This window comes from Athene cunicularia (assembly GCF_003259725.1).
Source record: "Athene cunicularia isolate RWA chromosome 5 unlocalized genomic scaffold, athCun1 chr5_part1, whole genome shotgun sequence".
Lineage (NCBI taxonomy): Eukaryota > Metazoa > Chordata > Aves > Strigiformes > Strigidae > Athene > Athene cunicularia.
The window spans coordinates 34,475,227-34,499,818 of NW_020799101.1; the positions used below are offsets into that span (position 1 = coordinate 34,475,227).

The 24,592-nt window shown below is 36.0% G+C and overlaps 1 protein-coding gene across 1 annotated transcript; it reads right to left on the reverse strand.

Moving 5' to 3' along the window:
• Positions 1-5,734: 5,734 nt before the first annotated feature.
• Positions 5,735-24,592, reverse strand: LOC113480358 (formin-1-like). The gene is made up of 3 exons (XM_026849132.1): positions 24,523-24,592; positions 7,083-9,093; positions 5,735-6,005 (listed from the first exon to the last, which is right to left on the reverse strand). Exons 2-3 carry the CDS (start codon positions 8,986-8,988, stop codon positions 5,989-5,991), a joined length of 1,923 nt encoding a protein of 640 aa, XP_026704933.1. The 5' UTR covers positions 8,989-9,093; positions 24,523-24,592; the 3' UTR covers positions 5,735-5,988.

Sequence of the window (24,592 nt, forward strand, 5' to 3'; positions counted from 1 at the left end):
AAAAAAAAAAAAAAAAAAAAAAAAAAAAAGTGCTAACAGCATCATGAGCACAAAATAAAATGTATGTAATTCCCCCTGAACGTCAGAAAACACTCTTTTTTCTTAAAAAAGGGGTAACCAAGGTGACCAAGGTCACACCCTTCTTAAAGAAGGGTGAACAAACACTGACATAGGTTGCCTAGAAAGGTTGTTCAGTTGCCATCCTTGGGAAATTCAAAATCTGACTGGACACGGGCCTGGGAAACCTACTCCAGCTGACCCTGCTTGAGCAGAGAGTTGGACTTGAAATGGACCTCTTGAGATCATTTAACATAAATGATTCTGAGATTCTATGATTAATTCTATTTTTTTTTTATGTAATTCTGTTCTTACCCCAGTCTCTTAATTCTGAACTCCTTTACAGCATCTTCAAAGAACACGCGCTCTGAATAAGCTGGTTTTAGTGAAGCAACAAACGCACGTATACTAGTTCCATGTGAATTACCTGTGAGAAACTACACATCATGTTTCCATGTGTTCTATATGCAAACTTACCTCATGAAGTGCATACTTGTTATGGACAGAAGCCTACAGTGCCTTTAAGATGCTAATTAGCAATTCTCTGAACCACTTCAATTAGAGAATATATTTATAAACCCTTCCCTTTCTTATAAAAGGAACATCAAAACCAACATAATATCATCTGTCTCCTGTTATAAGAGCCTTCAAACAGAGTTCTGTTTATACGAAACTTCATTTTCCAAAACCATGGTTCAGAAAGACATCATAAAGCCTTGTTATTAAATTTCACGTAACTGACTTCATTTGTCCATTTTCAGCTTAAAGAGTTTGTTAAGTTAGGAAAAGACAAAATAAAATTCAAATATTAACTTTATATTATTTTTGCTACCTTCATTAAATATCTAGGAAAAAACATTGCCTGTATCCCATTTTCAATTACAAGTCTTCTAGCACTGGCACTGTGATAGATTAGTTAGTTTTTTGTGGTTAATGATAATATACCCAAACAAATTCAAAACTAAGGCTTACTCACGTGGATACTTCAATCTGCTGCTTTAATGCTGGAAATTTAAACAGACGTAGAACTAAGACTATGTAACTGCTTTATTTGTAGAATCATAGTATTCTTGTTTGCATGGAAGTAAGATATGTTTAATTTGCAATTGCAAATTAACTCAGGAAAACTGCAAGAACTCAGTTTTAACTGGCAGTTAAAAGCCCTAAGGAGTAGGACTGCTCTCAGAGCACAGTTACAAAAACTGTTCCTCCAGCCACCAGCAAGTGAAGTACTGAAATAAAAATATCATTTCGTGCTTTTCATTCCCCTAGAAAACTTTGAGGACTAAAATATGAGGATTCGCAGTCTTAGACCAATTAAGAATAATACTTTATCAAGTATTTATCCATATTATACTAAACAGTCCTTTGTAGGTCGAAGTACGTTTATTATATTTTAAGACTGTAAAATGGATCTCCCAGAGATAGCTATTAGTAGCTGGCATCTTTTCAAATGGCAGTGCATAATTTCTGACAACCACACAAAATTGCCAGAATGCTTGTTTTCAATTCTTTCTAATGGAAAGTGAACTGCTGGCACAAAATTTGCATTGACAGTAACAAGCAAACACAACATTCTCGATTTAATAATCAGCAGGGATAGGTGCAGCTACAATTACATCCAGAATATATTACAAGGAACTCTTGGGTATATATCTTACTAGTCAATTAAACAAAATTATTTGAGAAATAATCTGAAGAATTGTATTCATCAACTTCTTCCAGTGGTTAAAATGCCTTCCCTACATCACAATAAGCATTATAACTTCTAAGACTTTAAAACCAAACCCCTTTACCTCATGTTTCATTCTCTTCCTCCTTCTATTCCCTGCATCTCCAAAATTCCATACGGTATTATACAGTGACTTCATGGATCATCAGCAAGGCTGCTGTGTTTACACCCATGATGTACATTCTAATGGTTACAGATTCTTTTGCACATTTCCCCACAAAAAACTAATTACCTCATCTCTAATCTGCCATGCTGCACTTGTGATACTCCACCCTAGCTGAAGCCACACTCCCTACTCAGCCCACCGGAGTTCCCCTCTTTCAACTGCCTACCCTTTCTTGTTGGTTCCACTATTAATACCACCCACTTAAAAGATCACAGTCTCTTTGCATCCTCATTCAACTGCATTCACCTCTTATCTCCTGCTCCCAACAACTGTTTTAGCCAGTCCCAGCCAGCCTCCTGGCCTGCAGTTTGGGGATGCAACTGAGGTTCTGGAGATCTAATGTTCCCTGCTACCAGCACAGGTGGTCTTGCTCACTTGTCCTTTCGGCCTCTTGGCAGCACACTTCCATTGTCCTCCCTCACCCTAGCTTTGGTTTTCATCAGATCACTAGTGAACCATTCAGCTCACTAAACCAGCTAATGCTACTCACCTCTTGCCTTGCTGGCTCAGTTTTCAACTTGCTTAGTGATCTAATTCAAACTACCAAAAAGCAAGAAAACCACAAAAGTTGTTCCAAAGAAGGGGAGGGATAGTGGGAGAGGAGGCCTTTGCTGGGAGAAGGAAGATAATAAGGAGAGAATGGAGCTGGCCCTTTTGGTGCCATAGGCTCAGCCATTTTACCTGGTACAGCCTTAATCATTTAGTTCTATCCCACATCAGTTTCAGTTTCTCTACAGTCCTACTACCTTTGGATTTCTGTCTTTGCTGGATATATTTGTCTTTCACAACTGCTAGATATCAAAAAAGGAGTGATTTTCATTGGCTGGGGGTAGGGTAGCACCATTCTTCTCATTTGTTCTCTTTCTTGTTTTCACCATTCCCCCTTACCAGTTTTTTATTCTTTTTCCACAGCAGCACTAATATATAAAACAAAGTGTGATGAATGACCCATTCCAGTCTCATCCTGACTCAAAGCACAGTCACCATTCACTGTCCTGGAATAATGGGATGTCTTGACTGACTTGTCCTAAGTCAGAGGCTATGTCATAACCAGTGATTTTTATTTTTAAGTTTCCGGCTCTGAAACAAATTCACTTCAATACCTTCTAAAAATACCACTAATCTTCCTTCTCTTTCAGTCAGATAACACTTAGTAAAACAGCATAGTGGTGTCATTCCATAGTACTTAAATAAAAGAACTCTGAAAAATATTCTATTTTTTTCTACCACTGTGAACAACTTGAGAGAGAAGCACAGTCAGGAACTAAAAGGTCTCAGAAAATCTTTCCCTGAGACAGATATTCAGATATATTGAGGATTGTTTCAAAAGCAAGCTTGCTTCTCCAGGACTATAAAAGCATAATGTATTTTTTATGTTAAGAGTAGAAAGAACTCCCTACAGAAATGCAGGAAGTATGTTTCTGATGATTTAATAAATGTCTTTTTATGAGAAATTTTAGTGTTTGTACTTTTGGTTTTGCTGCTTGAAGATGAACATTTTATTTCTTAAAAGCTTTTATTTATTCTAAAGCTTTTACTTAGAGTTTTGATAATTCAAACAGTACTATTACCTGCAAATACAAGAATGTTAATTCCCAGTCCCACTTACAGAGAAAATGGCTAAATAATTATTGTTGAACTATAAATTCCTCCTAGTTAACTATTAACTTTCTAAGATAAAAGCTGTGGCCTGTTCTTATGGCCAGCAGTTGCACTTCAACAGGAAGATCCTGAACACTGGACTTTCAAGTGAATTAGTGATAGAACATTGTGTAATGAAACCATGAGATTTGTGCCATAAATATTTGCTGTAAAGACACTGAACTTGCAGAAAAGTGGAGGTACAGAAATAAAGGCACTCTGTCTCAGCTAAATGTTTCACTTTTCACTGCAGGAATGTTCTCCAATTATCCAGAAAGAGAGTGAAGAATAATGATTTAAATCAATGAGATTTATACAATTAAATTGTATACAATTAAATACAATTAAAATGTATAGAGCTGTATGATGAATCCAATTAATTATTTTAATAAATTCAACTATTTTTACCCATCCATGAAATTTTAAGTATACAAATACACAGTTACACAGGTAATAGAAGGCTCCAAATGTTTTGTAGTATGTAGAGCAAACTGCCAATAATATAACTTTGAACATCCATTCATAAGACCAGCATTTTTGACATGTAATAAATTCTTCAACCAACCTCACAGATAGAGTCAACCAAAATTCAGCATAATTCTTAGATTCACTGTAGATACTTGCACAATTTAATAACAAGACTAGATTTGAAAGAAATCATTTCACAATAGCACCCCATTAAAGACATCTGAACAACAGTCTTGAATTTTGCTCTTCACACATGGGAGAAATCTGATAAGGATCAATCCAGGACTGCAAAAGTACTGCTGTATATCTTAACATTACTTATGTTGCCTAAACTTGGAGGTACATTATTTGCCCCACTGCACTATAGTCAGGTAGTTATTACTTATATCAGTTTACAGAAGAGTTGTATTACCAGTGCTCTCTCAATAAGAATGATTCCACCCCTAGTTCAGAACAAAATGGAAAGCCATATTATCCCAAATCCAGACATGCCTACAGTGCTATATATGCCAGCAAAATAGGAAAAATTTCCTTCAAGTTACAGATTTTTCTGACACACAATAATGCTGGCATGCAATCATACATGAAATGAAAAAAAAAAAAAAAAACCAAAACCAACAACCAAAAACCAAACCAAACAACAAAACAATAATCCCAGAATAGTATTACATCTTTCAGAAAGTTGCAGTGATATTTTCTATCTGTATTTTGTCTGCACTTTGTTCACTCCACAAAGATGTTTCTGGTTAATAGCCAGGATTTTCAGCCAACAGAGGATATTTATGTGTATATGTTTTGTTCTGTTTCTTATAAAGCTGTCCTGGGTTAACACCAGTGGGCATATAACCACCATACAGTTGTTTACCCACTTTCCCCCCACCCCAAGTGCGATAGAGGGAAAAGGAAAAATAAAAATGAGAAAATTTGTTTCATAAGTGAAGGTTAAGTGGAAGAAGAGGGAAGAAAACAAAACAAATGATACAAAAAGCAATCACTCACCGCCTCCTGTGGGTAGAGCGATGCCCTGCCAGTTCCCACACAAAAGATGGCTAACCCCCCTAAGCGCCCCTCTTCCCCCTTTCAGTGCTGAGCAGGACATTATATGTGAGGGAATCTCTCTTTAGTTGGTTTGGGTCATCTGCCCGGCTGTGTCCCTTCCCAACCCATTGCACAACCCCCGGTCTGTTCTCAGGGAGGGGCAGAGTGAGAAATACAGAAGGGATTGATGCTGTGCAAACACTGCTCAGCACAATATAGAACATTAGCATGTTATCAACACTGCTTTCACCACAAATCCAAAACACAGCATCATACAAGGTACTATGAAGAAAAATAACTATCCCAGGCAAAACCAGTGCAAGTACAAGAGTGAAGTACAATAGGTGCAGTTCCACATCCAATGATCCTAAATGATAAACTAATTTAAAAAATACTATTGCAAAGTGGGAAGAAAAAGGTTGATTGTGTTACTTGAGTCATAAAGGGGTGAAATTTTCTGCTGGTTTCATGAGCTAAACCAGCTCACCAAAAGGTACGATGAGTACAAGAAGTAATGAGAGCGGTAGGACAACACAGCACAACAGGAACCAAGAAAAGAATGAAAGATATGAAAGATGAGCACCGTACCTTTTTTTTTTTTTTTTTTTTTTTTTTTTTTTTGCCAGTGAGTGTTTGTATCAGCTTTGTCAACTCATCAAACAACAGACTAAATCAAATTTAGAGTGGAGTGGAACTAAAGCAACTTCTAGAAGCAGAAAGCATAAATGCAAGCCTCATAAGCGGTATTCAACACCCTTTGGCTAAGGCAATGGTTTCACATCCCCACACAGCTCCCCTTTTGGAACCCCCTTTTTCTCATGCCTATGTCTTCCTCCCTGGTTTAAACTGCAGAATCTTGTAACTTGTCTTGCATCAGCTCTGGCAGTCACTCATTGGGCCACCCTGTGAAGCTATTTAGGTAGCTAAAATGGAAGACTACACTTCACTTGCCACCCCACCTCACCCACCACCACCATCCCCCCACACACAAAAAAATAAAAAAAATTGTCCCATTTTAGTGAGCTGAATCAGTCAAAGGTATGGCAAGAGACCCAAATGCACTCTAAAGGGAATCAGGGTTGGGAGTGGGAAAGATGTATCACAAAGGAGGCTTGAGTCTAAGTAAATACTAAGAATTACAGATATCAGTGGGTTTTTTTTCCATATTTTTTTTCTAGTTTTATAGTGCAATCATGTCACTTTGCACTGTCAGTCCTCCCTATAACACATAGGAACCAATTAAAGCCACACCTAGACAGTCCACTGTGGAATGAAGTCCTCCAGCCTTTTCATTTCTGAGAGAAAAAATGAAGGGTCTAGATGTTAATGTTCTAGCTAACAAAGATAGTTATACAGTATGCCATATACTTACACATTTTTATATTCATAGTATTATTTATAAACACATTCACTGTACTCAAATACATTAGTAACATGACTTCTGTATGCAATTCTTTTAAAAACAAGCCCTTTGTTACAGAATTTACATCGATGCTTTGTAGCTAAATGGTCAAAGCACCAGTCCTATACTTAGGGCAATGTAAATTAGCTTGCCCAGACAATATTCTGTCAGTTTATCCAAAATGTTCTTTTTAGTTTGTTTTGCTTATCAATGTTATCATAACAGTCTGACAGACACAGCACAGGAAAAGCAGAAAAATAAGAATGTAAACTTTTTTTCATTTTAGATAGAAAATATTTAATTGACTTTGGTTAAGGGCTCATTCAGGAACAACAGGACTGAGTCTAAGCTGACATAAACAAATGGATCTGAAGGGAAATCTTATAAAGCTATAAGATTTTATTTAGCTATAACTTTTGTTTAAAAAATTCAACAACTTTTCACTCAGTCCTTAAGTAGTGAAAATACTTTCATTGCAAACATACTATTTATTATTAAAGGCTAGTTCTAAAAAGCACTCCAGTACTTTCATGGTTGATCGATTCTGTTAGTTTAAAAATATATGAAATAGGACTGACCTGGACAGAAATTCTGCTGTGTCCGAGGAGTCAATTTTTCTTGTACAGCGCGCTTTTCAAAGTGCCCTGCAGTTGCATTCTGATGTAGGCCTGGTTGTCTGGTGGCAAATCCCAATTCTCCAGGTTCAGAGAACTTCAGATAAAACTGTGGCTCCAAATCACTGAAAGAGAGGTTTATAGCACCGTGTCTCCCACTGCCATAGTCATTGAACACAGATTCGTCCTCAGCGTTTAGTGTTGGTAACGGGAGAATCCGATGATGCAGCTGCGGGCTAGGCAGTCTCGAAGATAACGGAGAAGGAATGGGTGACATTTGTTTGTGTGTATTAGATAGCGGATATGAATTACTAAAAACATTACTCACTGCTACTAACGAGGGTGAATGCAGCCTTTTCTCTTCCCGTTTAAGGTTATTATTTGTCTGAGAAATATCCAGACTTTCATTTACAGGCAGGTTCAAAAATAAATGCTTGCTGCTTCCCCGGGATACCGTGGTTCTTTTCTCATATATTGAGCCTGGCAGGTTTCTGTCTACTCTTGTAATTTGTTGCAGTCTCTTCCATTCTGCAGCTTCATCTAAACTGTCGCTCTGTATAACTTTCAGAAGAGCTTTATTGACTGCTCCCACAAGGTTGCATGACTCATCAGTAATGTGCACTCTCTCTGCTTTGTACTGCAAATCAGAGCCGTCTTGCTCCTTTTCCTGCAGCACAGTGTTTTTAGAGTCTCCAGCAGCTTCATCTACAGAGTATACGTCAGTTCTTGATATAAACTCATTATGTACCGTTGTGAGAACAGGAGAAATGGTTTCTTTATCTCTGTGAAAATCAGGTAAAGACTCTGCAGGGGGTTTGGCAACTTTTCTAATACAAGCTTCTGAATCCTGTACTTCAGCAACAACTGTGATTCCTGGCTTCTTCTTGCATACCGGCTCAGTATACTTGCTACTTTTCAAGCTTTCAGCAGCTGCAGATTTACTTAATGTCTCAGATTTGTTAGATAGAATGTCCTCGGATGACTTTATCAAAGTGATACTCTGTTGTACTTCAGGAATGCATCCTCCATTGTCCACTAGTTCAGCTGCAACCATGTCACTGTTGTCTTTTGAGCTTGAATGTGGTAAACCAGCATCCAGTTTCACAGCTTTGTTGCTCTCAAGAAAGTACCCTTCTTCTTTCCACCTTTCTGGTTGTATACTATTGTCTACTGGTAAATCATCCTTACCTTTTACTGTTAGCCAGCTGGAAGCAGAAAAGGAACTGGTGAAACTCCTGGTAGGAAATCTTGTGGGGAGCATCTTCTTATTTTCCATTTGCATGTCTTGTGCGCTCAGTAAGGAAAAATGTTGTTCATATATCTTTTTCCCCCCTTTCTGGTGTCTGAACTCCTCAAAGTTCTCTTTCCTTCTATATTTCCTCATTTTTTTATGATTCAAATTGTCTCTGTTTGTGGAATCCAGAAAGAAATCCTGCTGATGTGTAAAACTGGGGTAATCATCACCTTTACGTTTCAGGACTCCGGGAACATCCTGCCGCTTTCCCTCCTGATGTCCTGTGTTAAGGTCCAGGATATGGTGTGATCTCAAAAGACTGGATAACAGTCTTTCCTTTTCAGCAGTTAGTTTGTACAGTTCAATGAGAATGTCTTTTGTGGTAGTTTGCTTGAAAATAATATCTCCAAAGTTTTCATATGTCTGTTCTTTCAGCTCCATCTCTAACCTCTCCCTTACTTGGTAGCAGCTACAGAAACGTTTACTGGTTCTATCCAGAGTTACACAGCCCTTGTAAGTAAATCCTCTGACTTTTCCCTCTGGAAGATAGAAGCTGATGTAACAAAGCTCCATAATGGGTTTGTGCAATTGAAGGATAGTATGCGTGCCTTCCATTATGCTTGCCAAATTAGTCATTCATTTAAATTATGTGCTAAGTATTTCAAAGCTTGCATGACATAGCATGTGAGGCAGGGAATAGACGGAAGGCATCTGACTAATCTTCAACAATAATATTGTCTGCTGGAAAAAATAGAGAGAAGCCTGTCAAACCTGATCATGGTAAACTTAATACAACAAATAACAAGCCTGCAGAAGCACAATCTTCTCTCGGTATTTTCTGATACAAATCTTTTACCTTGAAAAATCTGACACAAAAAGGATGGCATTGCTAACACTTCACAGTTGGAGTCATAATGTTTCTCCCATACATCATCCCTCTGTCTCCAGGGCTCTCAATCAATAGAGTTCCATAAGGTCACAAGATGTTCACTAAAACACCCATTTCAAACAAAATTTACTTTTTAATACTGGAACCTATTGCCCTCTTTCTCTTAAAAGTTAACTTGTTGTTGAATATTTAGTCAGAAGACTCATTCAAGCAGGTATGTTGCCTTTTTACCCAGTCAGTACAACCAGCAACATAACACTATCACAATGTAATTAGTTCTTGCTGCTTTATTTACCAAGAAAACATTTTAAAAATAAAAAAGGCTGAACATCTTCTTGTATTTATCTGTGAAACTGCTGTGACATCAAGAAAACTTGCAAGAAGGAAAAAAAAAAAAAGGTTCTGTTTACTCAGCTAACATACAGGTACTGTATAAATTTATTTTTGATTCAACATGCAATAGTGTAATTGTACTACTACGGCAAGGTATATTGAGCTTGTTATTTCCTTTGCATCACATTGTATTTTCTTGCTACAGATTGGATAAATTTTCATTCTTTTGATACATTATGATAGAAGTTGATTTATTCTTTTGAGCACTAAACTGGCTTTTTATCCAGAAGGAACTCTGCTAGCACAATTGAAGTGGACAATTCTGCAGTCACTAGGAAATGTATAAGCATCGGGGAAAGACCTAAAGCTCAGCAGCAAATTCAGCAGCACACAAAGCTGGAGGTCACCTGCTCCAAGGCTTCTCTTCGTTGAAAAATGCAGGAATTTCAGTTTTCAACTTTCAAAGCATAAATAGAGCAGCACTTTTCATCATTTAAAAATAGTCAAACTTAGCCTCAGGCAGCAATAATTAAGAGGAAACTGTCATGTTACATTTCAGTTTTACGTATTTTTTCAATATACAATTATGCAGGGAGTCAGATATAAAATGATGCCAATAACTTATCATAAGTAATCATAAAATCCTAACTCTAAAAAGCAAGCAGCATTTACACAAAATATGCTATCCTACCAGCAAGTAGGCATTTATTGCAGTGATTCTGGTTTAAATTTTGTTAAAGTATTGCATCTCTTTATAATATTCTTTAAATAGTTTCAGACTTTCTATTTACTTTGAGTAGTATCACTCTTCATGCCAGCAAAATTCTTAATATGCACACATAATCCTTGAAGACAGAGGAGAGATCCTAAAGAGAAAGACTAACAGTAAACAATCTTCCATCAGAGCCCAATCAGCTTCTTAACTCTGTTCACCAGTGGTCAATAGTTTTGTAGGATGATTTGGAATCCCATGCAGGTATAGGAAGGGGTAGGAAAGGTGCAAAGCCTTTTGCCAGAACCGCTGAAGACTGGCTTGTTTCATAGATCTGTAAGAGTTTCTGAGAAAATTATGCCATACTGTTTTTTTCTTATATTCTTGTTTTAATTCATTGTCTGAGTTTGGAGTTTGAAATATAGACGAGGCTGAGTACTGCCAAAAAGAGAGGCCTCACTTCTAGTCTTCCTCGTCTCCAGCTGCACATGCTTGCAGCTCTTCTAGTGCACAACTCAGTGATCGTGCAGACACAGGGTGTGTTGCTGGCAGATGCAACCAAGAGTGGCTCTGCATACAGAAATAACAACCATCAAAGAACATTTGTTCATCACAGGAGCAGTCTTGAACCTACTCACTCTTCACCCAAGCAGTAGGAACACCCATTATGGTAGCAGTTTGCCAGTACATCACCTTAGCCATAGCACCAAACTGTCCCTCAAGTAATCTACTGTGGTGAGCTCCATAAATATGAGCTAGTGAACTTGTGAACATTTCCATAAATGAATACTCAGCAGTCTTGGCTAATGTATGCTGAGTCAGTTTTTACTTACAGGAGAACTCAACTGATGAGCAGAATTTCAAGGGAGTTAATAGGCAAGGAAATGGATGGCACAGTCCATATATCGCTCCACTGGCAACATACAGCTATTAAACTGGGAAGAAGAAACAATAGGTAACTGGGGAAAACCTAGCTAAAGTGAGGGTGGATATCCCAAGGAGACCAGATCTATGCTTATTATTGATTTAAGGAAGGTGATGCATCACATCAAAGTATTTGTCAATGCATTTCGTTTAGAAAACAGGAAAGGAGCAATCAGAAGAAAGGGAATTGTTTTTTAATACACAAAATAAAACAGTCTGTATTATGGGCATTTCACAGTCTTATCTAGGAAAAAATCCTAAGCGTTAAATTAGTCTGAACTATGTTATGTGTTCCTCTCTCACCTCAGCTGGCCTGGCATCTTCTCATTGAAATATGATTAAGTGACTACAAGGAAATAACATGGAAACTACAGGCCCAGTAGCTATAGACCCAGACATTACGATCAAATTTAATATCCTCAAAGGACATCTGTAATATCACCAGGTGCTACACAGCTCAGTTCTGAAGATTACATTACTCTTGGTAACATGCATGCCTGTTTTTTTTTTACAAAAGAATATGTGTAAAGGAGAACACTAGGTAGCCCTTGCCTCACACAAATTTGCCGCACAAATTTGCTAGGCTATGCCCCTCCGAAAATACAAGCAGCTTCCCTAAACTAACCTGAGGTCTGAAACATTACGCTACTGAAATGAGACCTACAGTTCTCCCTGAAATCATATTGCAACTCAAAGCTGTTTTTCAGTTAGAAACAAATAATCTATTGAAGGTGTTTTTTTAAATCTCACCATCTTTGACAACAACCTGTTACACCAGCTTAGACCTGTTTTAATGGCTACATCCTATTAGATCTCTTCTTAGTTCCACCAAACTAAACAATGGATTTAATGCACACATATCAACATATTAAAATCCAGAATCGCCTTGAATAGAATGTAACCCCCTCCTTAAGATGCAAAAATTTAAACATACTTTGAAATTAAACAGTATTAAAAGTGAGTTTTAGAGAAAACCAGTAATAGTAACAGCAGCAATAGCAGAAAGGACACTTTGTTACTATTAGGCCAATTAAATATTCAATATGAAATTCTGATTTAAAAGATAATGTGATACCATGCACTGCTGCATTGTTTAGTGGTATTTTGAAGCTCATTTCTGTTAATAGATACATTCTTTCCTAAGAAAACCTTTTTCTCTTCCATGCCTTCAGCACCTTATTCAGCCTTTCTATAATCTTCCATCAGAAAATAAAGAAAGAAGTGAACTCCCTGTTCTATAAGCAGAAGCATTGTACAAAACTATCAGAAGAATTATGTTAAGGAAAGAAACTGGTTAAGGACTTTCAAACTTAATTATAATACTGATTCCCCAACTTTTCTGTTTACCTTGCAATCTGTCTATAATGCTACTTGCATTTGCAAGCCTTACTACAGGGAGCGAATTTTTGTAAATTAAAGCCACATTCAGGCAAAGTTTACAGGTTAAGTAAAATGCACCTCAATCCAAGAAGACTTCAGTTTTTAACTACAGAACATACAGTGTGGAGCAAGGAAGGCAATCTTCAGCATCATTGCTAACTTCCTCTCATGCAGCTTTCAAATGCATAGTAGGAGAGCGGTGTGATTCAGGTTATGAGAAATACTACTTTAAGGAGAAAAACAGCTACTCAGAGATAGCTAGATAAAAACTGGAAGAAACAAATGAATTTGTTATATAGGTGGCTGAGAAGCAAACTTGCTCTGCTGATGGATTATTTTTTTTTTTAGTTTAACAACAACAAATAATGTCACAGATTTAGTGCTCCTCAAATTCTAGGGCCAACACGTCCATTCATTTTGCTGTTCAAAATGGGCTCTTAGAAAATCAGGTTTCCATAGCTGCAGTTTCTACTCTCTAGCAGGACACATCATTCGCTGTTCAGCATGGCAGATGGTCTTCCTCCTTCCCCTGATCTTTAAGTAGCAAGAATTGGAACTCCTTACTTTCCCAGCTCTCCCCAGTATGATTGTTATTAGGTGGCAATTTGTTCCTGAGTATGCTATGGCTAATGTGTAGCTAATTAACACACCAAAACAGAAGAGGCATGGTAGAGGAAAGGTAGCAAAAACATGGACAGAAGATGTCACAAGCTAGAAGAAACTGAAATGAAACTGCAATAATATTTGTTTACTGAGCACAACTTGTTTGATAGAGACAAACTCCATCATTTTCTTCTCTTGCTTAAACTCTCCTGTTTCTCTGAGGTTCTTTCAAACTATCATTTGACTTACAAATGTTATAATTAGAAAGATAAAAAGGGGTTATATATTTGTGAAAACAAAAACATGACAGCTCCTTGCAGCAGCTTAGACATAAATAATTCTTTAACAAGCACTTTCCAACTATAAATCTACATTATATTTAAAGGATTGTGACCAAAACCCCCAAAATTAGAGTATTTCATTATTTGTGCAATAGTTTGAACAATACTTAATAATGTTAGCAATGGTAATTTAAAGTACTGCTCTTCTCAACTACAAAAGTACTGAACTACATTAGCAGAGTTGTTAAGAAATAAGAAGCAGAGTCTATACCGGACAGAGAACTTCAACGGCACAAGATCTCATGCAATGGCACAAGGGAAGTACTAAAACATATTAGAGTCTTGCCAACAAATTCAGATGAAACAAAAAGATAACATAGCTGAAGATAAAGTTGAAAGTCATTAAATTAATCCACGATGAACAGCTTTGTATACCCAAACCAATTTTTAAGCATAAATGCAAAATATAAAAACTATACAAAAAATAGCTAAATAAAATGGAAATAACCAGAGAAGCATGTCAAAATGCCTTGGATCTTTTATGACCTTTGACTATTTCACTCTGTTCAAATTAATCCAATGCAAGACAGTCCATGAAACAAAAAAAATCTGAAATCCAGTTTTCTGAATACACTGTGATCTGAAGATAAGGAAATCTAAACATCTTGAAATCTAAAATAATAACAAAATTATAATACACACATGGCATGCTAAGTTAATTAAAATTGGTTTTAAAAGTTTCTGGATGGACTGAATAATACAATGAAGCCTCACTAGAAGTAAATACATTCTCAGAAGCCAACTGTCCCGTACTAGTTTCTGGTCCTTTATAGACCACTATCTCATTTGAAATAGCTGTAAATAAACATATTACCTCTTTAGGGCACAGAAGATGGAAAAAAAGCAATGAAGAAACATTGGGGTTTAGAACTAGTGCTCACAATTTATACTTGATCTCCTTGAAACTGATCGTTCCTGTTCACTGCGTTTCTTATTAATGGTTGCTTATGTAACAGTTTAGCTCTCCATGGTACTCCTCCAGTAAAAATTCTGACACACCTTTGTGTTAGTAGTTTCCATTTTACAGTAGATACATGGTCCTAAAGAAGAAAAGGTTTCCAGCACTATGCTTCCTGTAAAAATGTTTCTCTTAATATTTTATGTTGCAATCCCTATTTGAAATCAACTATGTGATATAATTAAAAAAAAAAATTAAAATATACTCCTTAAAATTAATGTTTTAATGCTAGCTCCTTTCCCATATGCTTTTGGATTTGAAAGACAGAATGACAGAAAATAGAAACTCAGAAGAGAAAACAGTAAAATGAGGAGGGAATGAGATGCTTAAAATGGACAGCAGAGTGGGGAAAACACCCCTTCAGTCTTCAAATGCCAGAAGTTAATCAAATATTTCTGAAAATACAGATATGTGCTTGAAACCTGTCTTCTCAAATACAAAACTTTAAGCAGTCAAATCATTACCCCTGTTTTCTATGCCTAGTGACAAACCAATCTAAACAATGTAAGACATTTTCCTCTACGTGCTCCTCTAGCATGCCCATCTTTCTGCTAATTGAAAAAATTCCAAATGCACAAAACAGAAACTAAGTTCAAAGAATGTATCTGTTGACATATCTATCTTTGTACCTACTTCTAGCAAAATTTTGTGCCAAATAATTCTCCATCTTTCTTCCAACAGTCACAAAAACAAGCCAATATAGTTTTAAGAGACTAACACTTCTGTAGCAACATGTCTTAGCTTAGGCAGGACCAGGATGAAGAACTTTTCTGCTGCATCAGTGTTGACCATAGGCAGGAAGGACAGTTTTTAATGTTTTCTAAGGAAATTTCCCATTGCTTACAATTCAAAGGTATACAAATATAAAACTTCATTCTAGATCTGCAGGGAATTATATTAGGCAGAATCCTTTGATTCACAAAGTGTTAACAAGCTACAGCTAATTAGATGAACTAATGGTGCTCTTGCAACACTAATAGAAGGTTACCTGATACTCCTGATGCATTACAGTCAAATACATCTTTCAAGCTATACTTAAGTGGCCACTAGCATGGTATAGATGTACCAGACAGTTTATATAGTGAAACAACAAAACTTAATCCATAAAGAGGTAAATTATCCTCTTAAATACCCACTAATCAAACCACATTCGTGGTTTCCTATTGATTTCCAAAGTACAATATCAACATATGACCAGAATTTAAGCTCCGCTACAACAGAGTCTCATTTTCACTCCACTACTTCCTCATAATAGCAATATATGTGAAGAAAAACCAGGAATAAATGTTTCTGGTTTCTCACAAGGCTGTCTGAGGCCACAAGACGGTCTTGGTAAAACACTTGGTAGCAGCAGAAATGGTCTATGCAACAGGAATCAAAGAAATGGATGTAGGGTAATGACCTGACAAAAGAATCCTTTCAGTTTTACAACCACCATAATGTGGATCAGAATAGATAGACCACATTTGAAAAGGAAATATAATCTCCAGATAATATGCACTTTTAGATTTGCTATTAAATTTTGTCAGCTGATCCATCTCAGAGTTGACAGAATGTTTTACCTGTCCTCCAATTTGACTAAGTATCTCACTGAAATCTCTTACAGTAATACACAAATAATAGCCCAACTCTTCATCCATGACCTCTACATCATGAAAATGTAGTGGGGTTTTCACAGTTTTGTTAATAAAAATATTTTTATCACTCTCTTCATGTCTGCAAGCAACAACTCATCACTGTTCACTAAAAAAAGAAGAGACTACACAAAAGATTATGGAGAGCCATTATCTTGAAGTGTGTGATAATTATAGGCTTTATATCTGTATTTTATATAAAGGTGATGTACATTTAACAATGGTGCTGGAATAAAGATCACAGAACCAAAATCACTCTTAAAACACTATTTTCTGCTGATAGTTACAGTTGAAACAGAACATTAGAATTTCACCAAAATATTAAGATGGTCAAAGATTTGAACTGATTTTGGCTTGTTAATGCATTATTACAGAAGAGATCACAGGAATAAGGAAAAAAAAATATCTAGAAACCTAATAAGAAATATGAAAACTGTTACAGGATTATTCCCCTAATTCCACAAACGCATTTTCTGACATAGCCAAATACAAAATTAAAAAAAAAAAAAAATCTCCAGGCTGTTCCTACGTTCTAATTATTCCAAATATTCTCAACTTAAAAGTATTCTAGAATTTCACTGAATTATGGTCTTGCCATGGGATTTTTCAAAACTAGAAAATAAGTATAGAGATAGAAAATGAATAATAAAAACTAAATAATAAATAAATAAAAATCCTGGATGATACTCCTGTCTTTTACTGTAAAAAGGGGGAGGGAGGGAAGGAAGGAAGGAAGGAAGGAAGGAAGGAAGGAAGGAAGGAAGGAAGGAAGGAAGGAAGGAAGGAATTTTAGTATTACACCCCATTTTTCTGTTTTAGAAATCCAGATAAGAGTTTTATTATTATTATACAGCAGGTTGAGCAAGAGATTTAATGTATCATTTCTTTCATAAATAACTTTCAAAAGAAATTAATTTCCTGTCAGACCTAGCTTTGAACTTGGCATACAAAGAAGGAAATAACTGCATGGAACTACTAGTGATTCAAGGAGGAAAATAATTCTGCTTTTAAAGAGGTTAGTTAGGGTATGAGTTGATTCTTGGAGAAAAAAAAAACATTATTATATGTATGCAAAATGAAAAGTAAGAACCCTGGAAGCACAGGGAGAGGATAATGGAAACTCTGATAGCAAGTAGTACTTTTGTTTTTCTACCCACAGTACTTTCTGAATACAACCTGCTGTACTTTGGAAATTTGCAGAATTTGTACAAGTGGATTTTTTTTGTTGTTGTTAATATTTTATCTGTGCTAATACCTTTTGCAATTTTAGTTCCAGAAAGCAACAAGACCTCTTCCCCCCTAAAGAGACTGACATGAAAGTTCTCATTCTTCTGTAGCCTACTTCAATTTAGCAGAGCAATATGTTGTTTTTTCTGACAGAGCTGCGTCAGCAAGTTAAAAAAAGAAAAAAGATGAACGCAACATGTCCTCATTACTACTGAAACTGTGTTGGCAGAGTTCAGCAACACCACAGGATGTGTTTGTCAAAAATCTGTTTGAGAAAGTGGACTAATTTGCCACAAGTTACCAAGTGAGATTTCCATCACAATCTCTTCCATTTGACTGTTCAGGAGGTTGCTAATATAAAATTCTGCAATGGATATTACAAACATGAGAAGTCTTTAATTCAATAAATAGTAAACTACTAGACATTAAAGGAGAGAAAGAGCAAAGGCAATCCATACACATATCTCAAAGAAATCACTCTTAACACAGTAACGGTCTTTGAAACAGAGTATTTCAAGAAGTACAGCATTTAAACAAACAAACAAAATCCCTCTGCACTTCAGCCAGGTTTTTACATTTTCCACCTTGCTCCTGGGAACTTAGCAGGAAAGGAACCAAGAAAACTCATGAGTCAATCATCTTGCTTCCAGTTTTTTGGACTGGAACAGAGTTTTCTCACTGTTTTTATCACTAAAAACATTGCATTCCAGATAAAGATAAGTTCAGCATACAGAATTTGAAGTAAAATGTCATTCCCTTACAAATAAGAGACTTTTTTTTCTAGGTGACAGCAACAGCAACTCTTATAGAATTTTAAAGGTATTAAATGGGTTTAATAATTTATAACATGATCAAAAAGTATATTTGTAATTCCTCGCTGCACTCCTCCAGTTTTACTTGGAAAAACAACTGCCTTAGTTTTTTTACTGGAGATCTTCTTAAGGAAAAACATTTCAGGAGGCAACATGGAGAATTGCAGCTTAAATAATTAGTGTCACAAAGTTATAACTGAAAAGAGAATCTTACAATGAAAAATGCCTGAGCAACTTCAATATAGATGGTAGTAATCAGTCTTTCTGTTTTTTTTCAGTGGAATATCAGAAAAACAAGTTTATTCTACACAAAAGATGAAACCAGAAGAATCTCCATTTTGCATGATACATGAAACACCAGCCAGACGTTTCAAGCACCAACACTGACCCTCAGCTCTTCTCTTCTAAAGGAAACTGTTGGAGCTAACAGATATTACAGCAGAGAATGAGGCTGCCCTCCTGGCCTAGGTCTGCCAGTCCAACCCAGCAAAAACAGTTAAATTGTACCTTCCTCAACAAAGACATCTTCATCACACTCCAGACCATGTTTTCTTCATTTCTTACTACATAAGGAAAAAGAAAATCCATTGAGCCTATCTATCCAAAGTTCATAAGGGCTAAAGTAGCAGGTACAGTATTATCATAGCGACTTGACTTACGCTCTCACTATATCCAGACCGTACATGCACAAACTGTTATGATTCAAAGGGATTCAAGATACAAACAAGCAAAGAAACAAATACCCCAAACTCTCCTGGTAAGAAAAGAGTATTTTGCCGAATCTTTAAATTAAAATTACTGTTAGAATTATTTAATCTATCTTAAAATAAAGACAAGGTTTATTCCTTAAAACCTCATCACACATTATTTTGTGGTTTATTAATTATGTAATACATATACGTTATTCAAATGACCCTCCCCTACAACTTTCTGTACCTAAAATGAACACTCACAGTAATATATCTTAAAACTTAAAATTATTCCTGGATAGGTGTATAGCAGCATGTGGCTAATATTCAGCTGAACTCATATAGTCATGTAAAAATAATTACAGGCAAGAAGAAAGATCTTTTGCCTCAGGATACAGAGGTCTTAATGAAAAGCTGTACTAGTTATTAGTCAGCTGATTTTTATGTAATAATAAAAAAAAACAACCAACCACCTTATTAGTCCAAAACAGCTTGTACAGACCTCTATTCACATGTCTAAAATGTAATCTTCACATATTTCAACAGAAACATACTATATTATCAGGAAAAGTAAACAAAAAAATTTGCATTGATCGTGAACAAAATAATATAAATCTTCAAGATTGTATTTGTACACTTTAGACTTGGGTCATAAACTGTGCACATGACTTTTTCTCAGTTCTAACCTCAATAAATAATCCCCTCCAAAATAAAACATTTCTTAATTAACAGTTTATTAGTGGGTACATCCTACAGGATACACAGTAGCTTGTTTTCACTTCTGGAAGCAAGTACAGGATATTTCTACAGAAAAAATAACATGAATTAAATAAATATTTCTTAAATAAAAGAATTGTGTTCTGTTAATCTTTGTCCAAAAGCTTTAATTTTGCTTGTCTGGATAGCAAACTCTTCAGGCAAGAGCTGCATCTTGTTCTGGTTTGTATTGTTTAGCATCTTTATTTTCACTAAATCAAGACATCAGATTTTTATTTATTTAATTATTGCATGTCCATGCTTGCTAGTGTCATGACAATATTTAAATGAAGCATTTAGTACACAGCCTTTTGAGATCAAAGGTCTTTTGTCAAACATCACTTTCAGAGACACATCTGGCATACCCATATATTCTGAACTTTAAACTCAATACAGCATCTAAAGAAAGCAAAGGAAAAACTGAAAGGCTATGTTACAGCAAATCCTTGAGCTATTTCATGGGCAAGTGACATTTTACACCTTTAGAATAACCCCTCCATAAAATTCAGCAAGCTTTGAATATATCTTTTTGCAATGAAAGGTCAAAGATGCTTTCCCACATTAAGTTCTTAGGAATCAAGAAAAATTCTGAAATAATGTATTTGATAAATCAACAAACCTATTTTAAACTATGCATACTTTGAGAATAAACTCAAAAAGCTTTATAATTTTCCCCCTTCCTAAACCTTAGTGATCTTTGAATTACTTTAGCCCTAAGAAATTTTGGGTTTCTTCAAAAATTATATTTATCATTGAAGTTTTGAAAACATTGGCTGTACTGGATGAAATGGGATGATCGTATTAACACTTAAAAAAACTAAGTGTTGAAGCAGAGAGCAATAATTGCATTTGTTTTCTTCAGTGCAACTTTTTGCTAGCAGCATTTCATACATAGCTAAATAGTTCTGACATGTGACTATAATTAACAAAAAAGTATAAACCCAATTGCTATCCAACTGAGAGGAGAGATTACAGGGTTTCCAAAGGCCTGTTAAACAAATAGGTATATTAAGCACATACAACATACAACATTTAGTCTGTTTTATCTGTCCTAAGAGCAAATCAATTAACATCAAAAAAAGTCTTGCAAATGGTTAATTGTTTATATGTCATTGTGATATTTTTGTCTGTGCCCTATCATGGAAGACCATACATGGAATTTTTATTAAATTCAGCAAGTCTGTCAACAAGCAAATGTACTTCTACTACTAATAACGTTTAAAAATATTTATAAAACTCAAATTGCCTTAAGATAGAACAGGTTGCACAGATCCCCAAGGGGGTTCTAACTTTAGCAACAAAACAACCTTTATAGGAAAAAAGGAAGAAGATTAAAACATGAAGAAGCAGTATTTCATGTAATTAGCTTAAAATACAGCAGGATAAAAAGAATGGCTTTGAGAAAAACGTTAACATAAATCTTGATGTAACAAATACCAATTTTACTTCAAGATTTCAGTAACACCATTTAAAATAATTAAAAAGATTTAATGACTCTTTAACTGGAGGACAGAAGCAATTCAATATTAGGAATTTACAGGTCTTACATAACTTTCTAAGGGCCCAACTCAACAAAATATATATGGTCTTGTGGAGATACTAAGCCTTCCATTATCACCACATAGAACTGGATTTAAAATCAAACTGAATGATTAGAGGTTCAACCTTCCATGGTCCAAACCAATGATTAGAGGTTCAACCTTCCATGGAATGGGAAAAAAAATGGCAGTATCTGCATGACTAGGAGACAGTTACTTGGATAAGAATTCATGCAGCACATCCTGTGCACTTTCTCAGTTCTCGAGCAGAAGTGCTACGACTCACTATACATACTGTATCTACTCTGACAACACTTACAGGGAAGCAAATTCACAAACATTAACCTGTGAAGGTGTTATGAAATTGCATAAGGCTTTAAATGATCATGGCAAAAAGAAAGAAAACCTCCCTCAGGTTCCCTCTTGCAGGCAGCTCTAGGCTCTAGAGGCTCCAACTGTCACAGAGGAAGGCTGAACTAAACAGACCATTAGGAGTACAATCAGATTCAAAAAATCAACAAAAATCACAAGGACTTACTTGTGCTTGGTCATTAAAATATTAACGCCATCTTTGCTCTTACTGTCTCCAAGTATGTGCAAATAAACATGGATGGTCACAACCAGCAACAATAGCAGCGAGATATGATTATTAATAATAAAAAGAGATGTTGGATGTAAAGGAATAATGTATTAATATATAAAACATGCTGAAATGGTAGCAAAGATTTCTTCTCAGTTAAGGTTCAGATTCCATTGAGTTGTATCTATTTGGTCACCCCATGATGGACAATTTCCTGTCTTTCTGGTGGTACTCATGATACCTAAAAACTCATGGAATATACATTCTTATATATTTTAAAAGTCATATGAGATCAAAGCTAGAAGAATAATTTATTTCATGCCAAAATAGCTAAAGCAAAATTAAAAGCTGGCAAACATTCTCAGATGCTAGGAAGACTGGGTGGAGAAAGGGATGCAAACTAATTTTTGAAAACAGCAACACAGAGGCACATGGAAATTTTATTCTCATTCAGTTCTTAAATACTATAGTAAAGAGCAGAAAGCTGTCCCACCCTAGAGCTTTAACAAAGATCTCTATGACTGTTTATGCCTTTCTTTTCCTACTCTTGACCACTCTCTAGAGAGTATCATTTAGGGTCATCTACAAAAGCTGCTTTTGACTTCTGGTTCCACTATCAAATATTTTAGGTGTGCAAGTTAAAGCAGGATTAAAGCTTCAGAAAATATCACCTTGTTAAATGATATGGTAAAGGCACAAGATTACATACTTCTTGACATAGACAAATCATCAAGAGTTGTTTTTAAATAAAGTGGAAAAATATTTTTTTTTTTCTGCCAGAGAAAAAGTGGGATATTAGTCTTCTAATCAAAACCAAACCAAACCAACCCCCCCTCCAAAAAAACAAAGTAGTTCTTCATATGCCAGACAGAACTGTCTCCACCATATTTTTATATCTTGACAAAAGTTAGTATAAAGTTAAAATTCATTACCTTGGCATTTATTTTGAAAAGCAGCCATTTCTCAGTTTTCTATTTGATATTTGCCTATAGCTTACACAAAACGTCTTTTAGTTGCTAAACTTTCTCAGATTGAGATTTTCTCTAATTTGTCATCATCTTCTAGCAAAACATTATTTTCTTCTTTTAAAAGTATTATTGGTTTATTTTAAGTGAACAAGGAGTGATAGGTGGACCTGTACACTCTACAGATACAAAAAACTGAAAACAGAAATTCAAAGGAAAATTTCAAATCTTCTGGAAATACCTGTTTCTGTAATAAAACTTCTATGGAGATAATATACTTTAACCCATGCCTCTACTTGAATCTTATCCTAACAAGCTGAAAAATATTATGGAAACGTTCACCTGTTGTTTACTACTTACCACATGATTAAATCACATATGCCCATGTAGCTGTACACCTTAAACACACATCTATAAAAAACCACAAGGGAACATGCATCTTCATGGCACTTGACTTTTAATGTGATAGGTTTCACTCAAGTCAAAATTCATTTCCACTGTTAAAAAGACACTTCAGAAGATGGTTTGATTTCATACCAAACTGCAACTCTCTATCCCTAGACATTCTGACGACAGTCCTTCAAATTAAGTTAATGATGTTATGGGTTGACAGTTTCATTTTTAGTAATACAGAAAACATTTCTTCTTTCTCTCTTCCACTCTCGATTTAATCCAAAGTGGCTGAACTGTTTCTGCTGAAATTTACCCAAACAAGTAAATTCACCTGCAAGCACAGGCCAAAACACCTGGAAGGTGAAAGTTTCAGAACATTTTGTGTAAGTGATTTGCCTGAACTTCATAGTAATACTACTGATAAACTTGTAGAAATATCTTTAAATGCGTACATAATGGTTTAACACTTGTACAAGACATTTCTACATGTAAAACCACCATGAGCAATTCAAAGGATGGATAGAAAGAAATAACTAAAATTCAGAACATAATCAAAACTTCTCTATACTTTCTCAGCAATTTTGTAATATTGATTAATTTCCTGTAAAGCTCCAAGAAAGGAAGGAGCCATTATGATTCCTGCTACCCTCTTGGGCAAACAAATATCACAAGACAAGACAGTGGAACAGCCAGAAGGACTAAGTATAAACAGTTCCCAGACCAACTCTCTGTCAGTTGTATCATAATGTGATTTAATACTGCAGCTGAAGAAAGGAGACTGTGAAAGACAGCAAGGACTTCTCTATAATGTTAGTATGTGTCCTTTTCCTACGTATAAAAGATACTTGCAGATGTCCCTATAGAAAAGCATTCTAACTCAGGGTCAGTTCAGTAGTCTCATCTGCGGTGGTGACCCCCAACATTACAACATTAAGTATCAGATTGTCTGAACGCTGCAATTATTAATCACATGTTTTCCACTCATCTGCCCCCCTGGGTGCATGAAGATATTTGCATCCATCAAAAGCTACAGAATTCTAACAAGCTGCGTTCCCCTCTTCACTGTGCCTACCCCACACATTAGATTAGAAGAAAAAGAGCTCAGTTTGTAGTCATTTGGGGGCAGAGGCAGTAATCCGGTAATAATTTACATTAATAGCCCCGACAGGAAAGGGGAAAGGAGGAAAGCTACGGACTTTTTTAAGACTGCAAGAGAAACTAAGAGATCCCGGCTTCTATGATTCCCCAGAAGCTATTTATAAATAAACAGCGAGCGAGCAGACGAGATGCTAATGAGGGCTAAACAGCTCCCTTCTCCGCAGTCTTGAGTTAGTGGTTTCATCATTTAATCCGTCCGGTTGCGACAGAAGCCCCTGCAGGGAAGGGGCGGACGGGCAGCGCGGCAGCCAAGCGAGCGAAGGGCACGGATCCATTACCTGGCGGGGAGCGGAGCCCGGCGCTCGGATGCTCTTGCTGCTCTCCCGGGTGCAGGGGAGGGCACAGGCT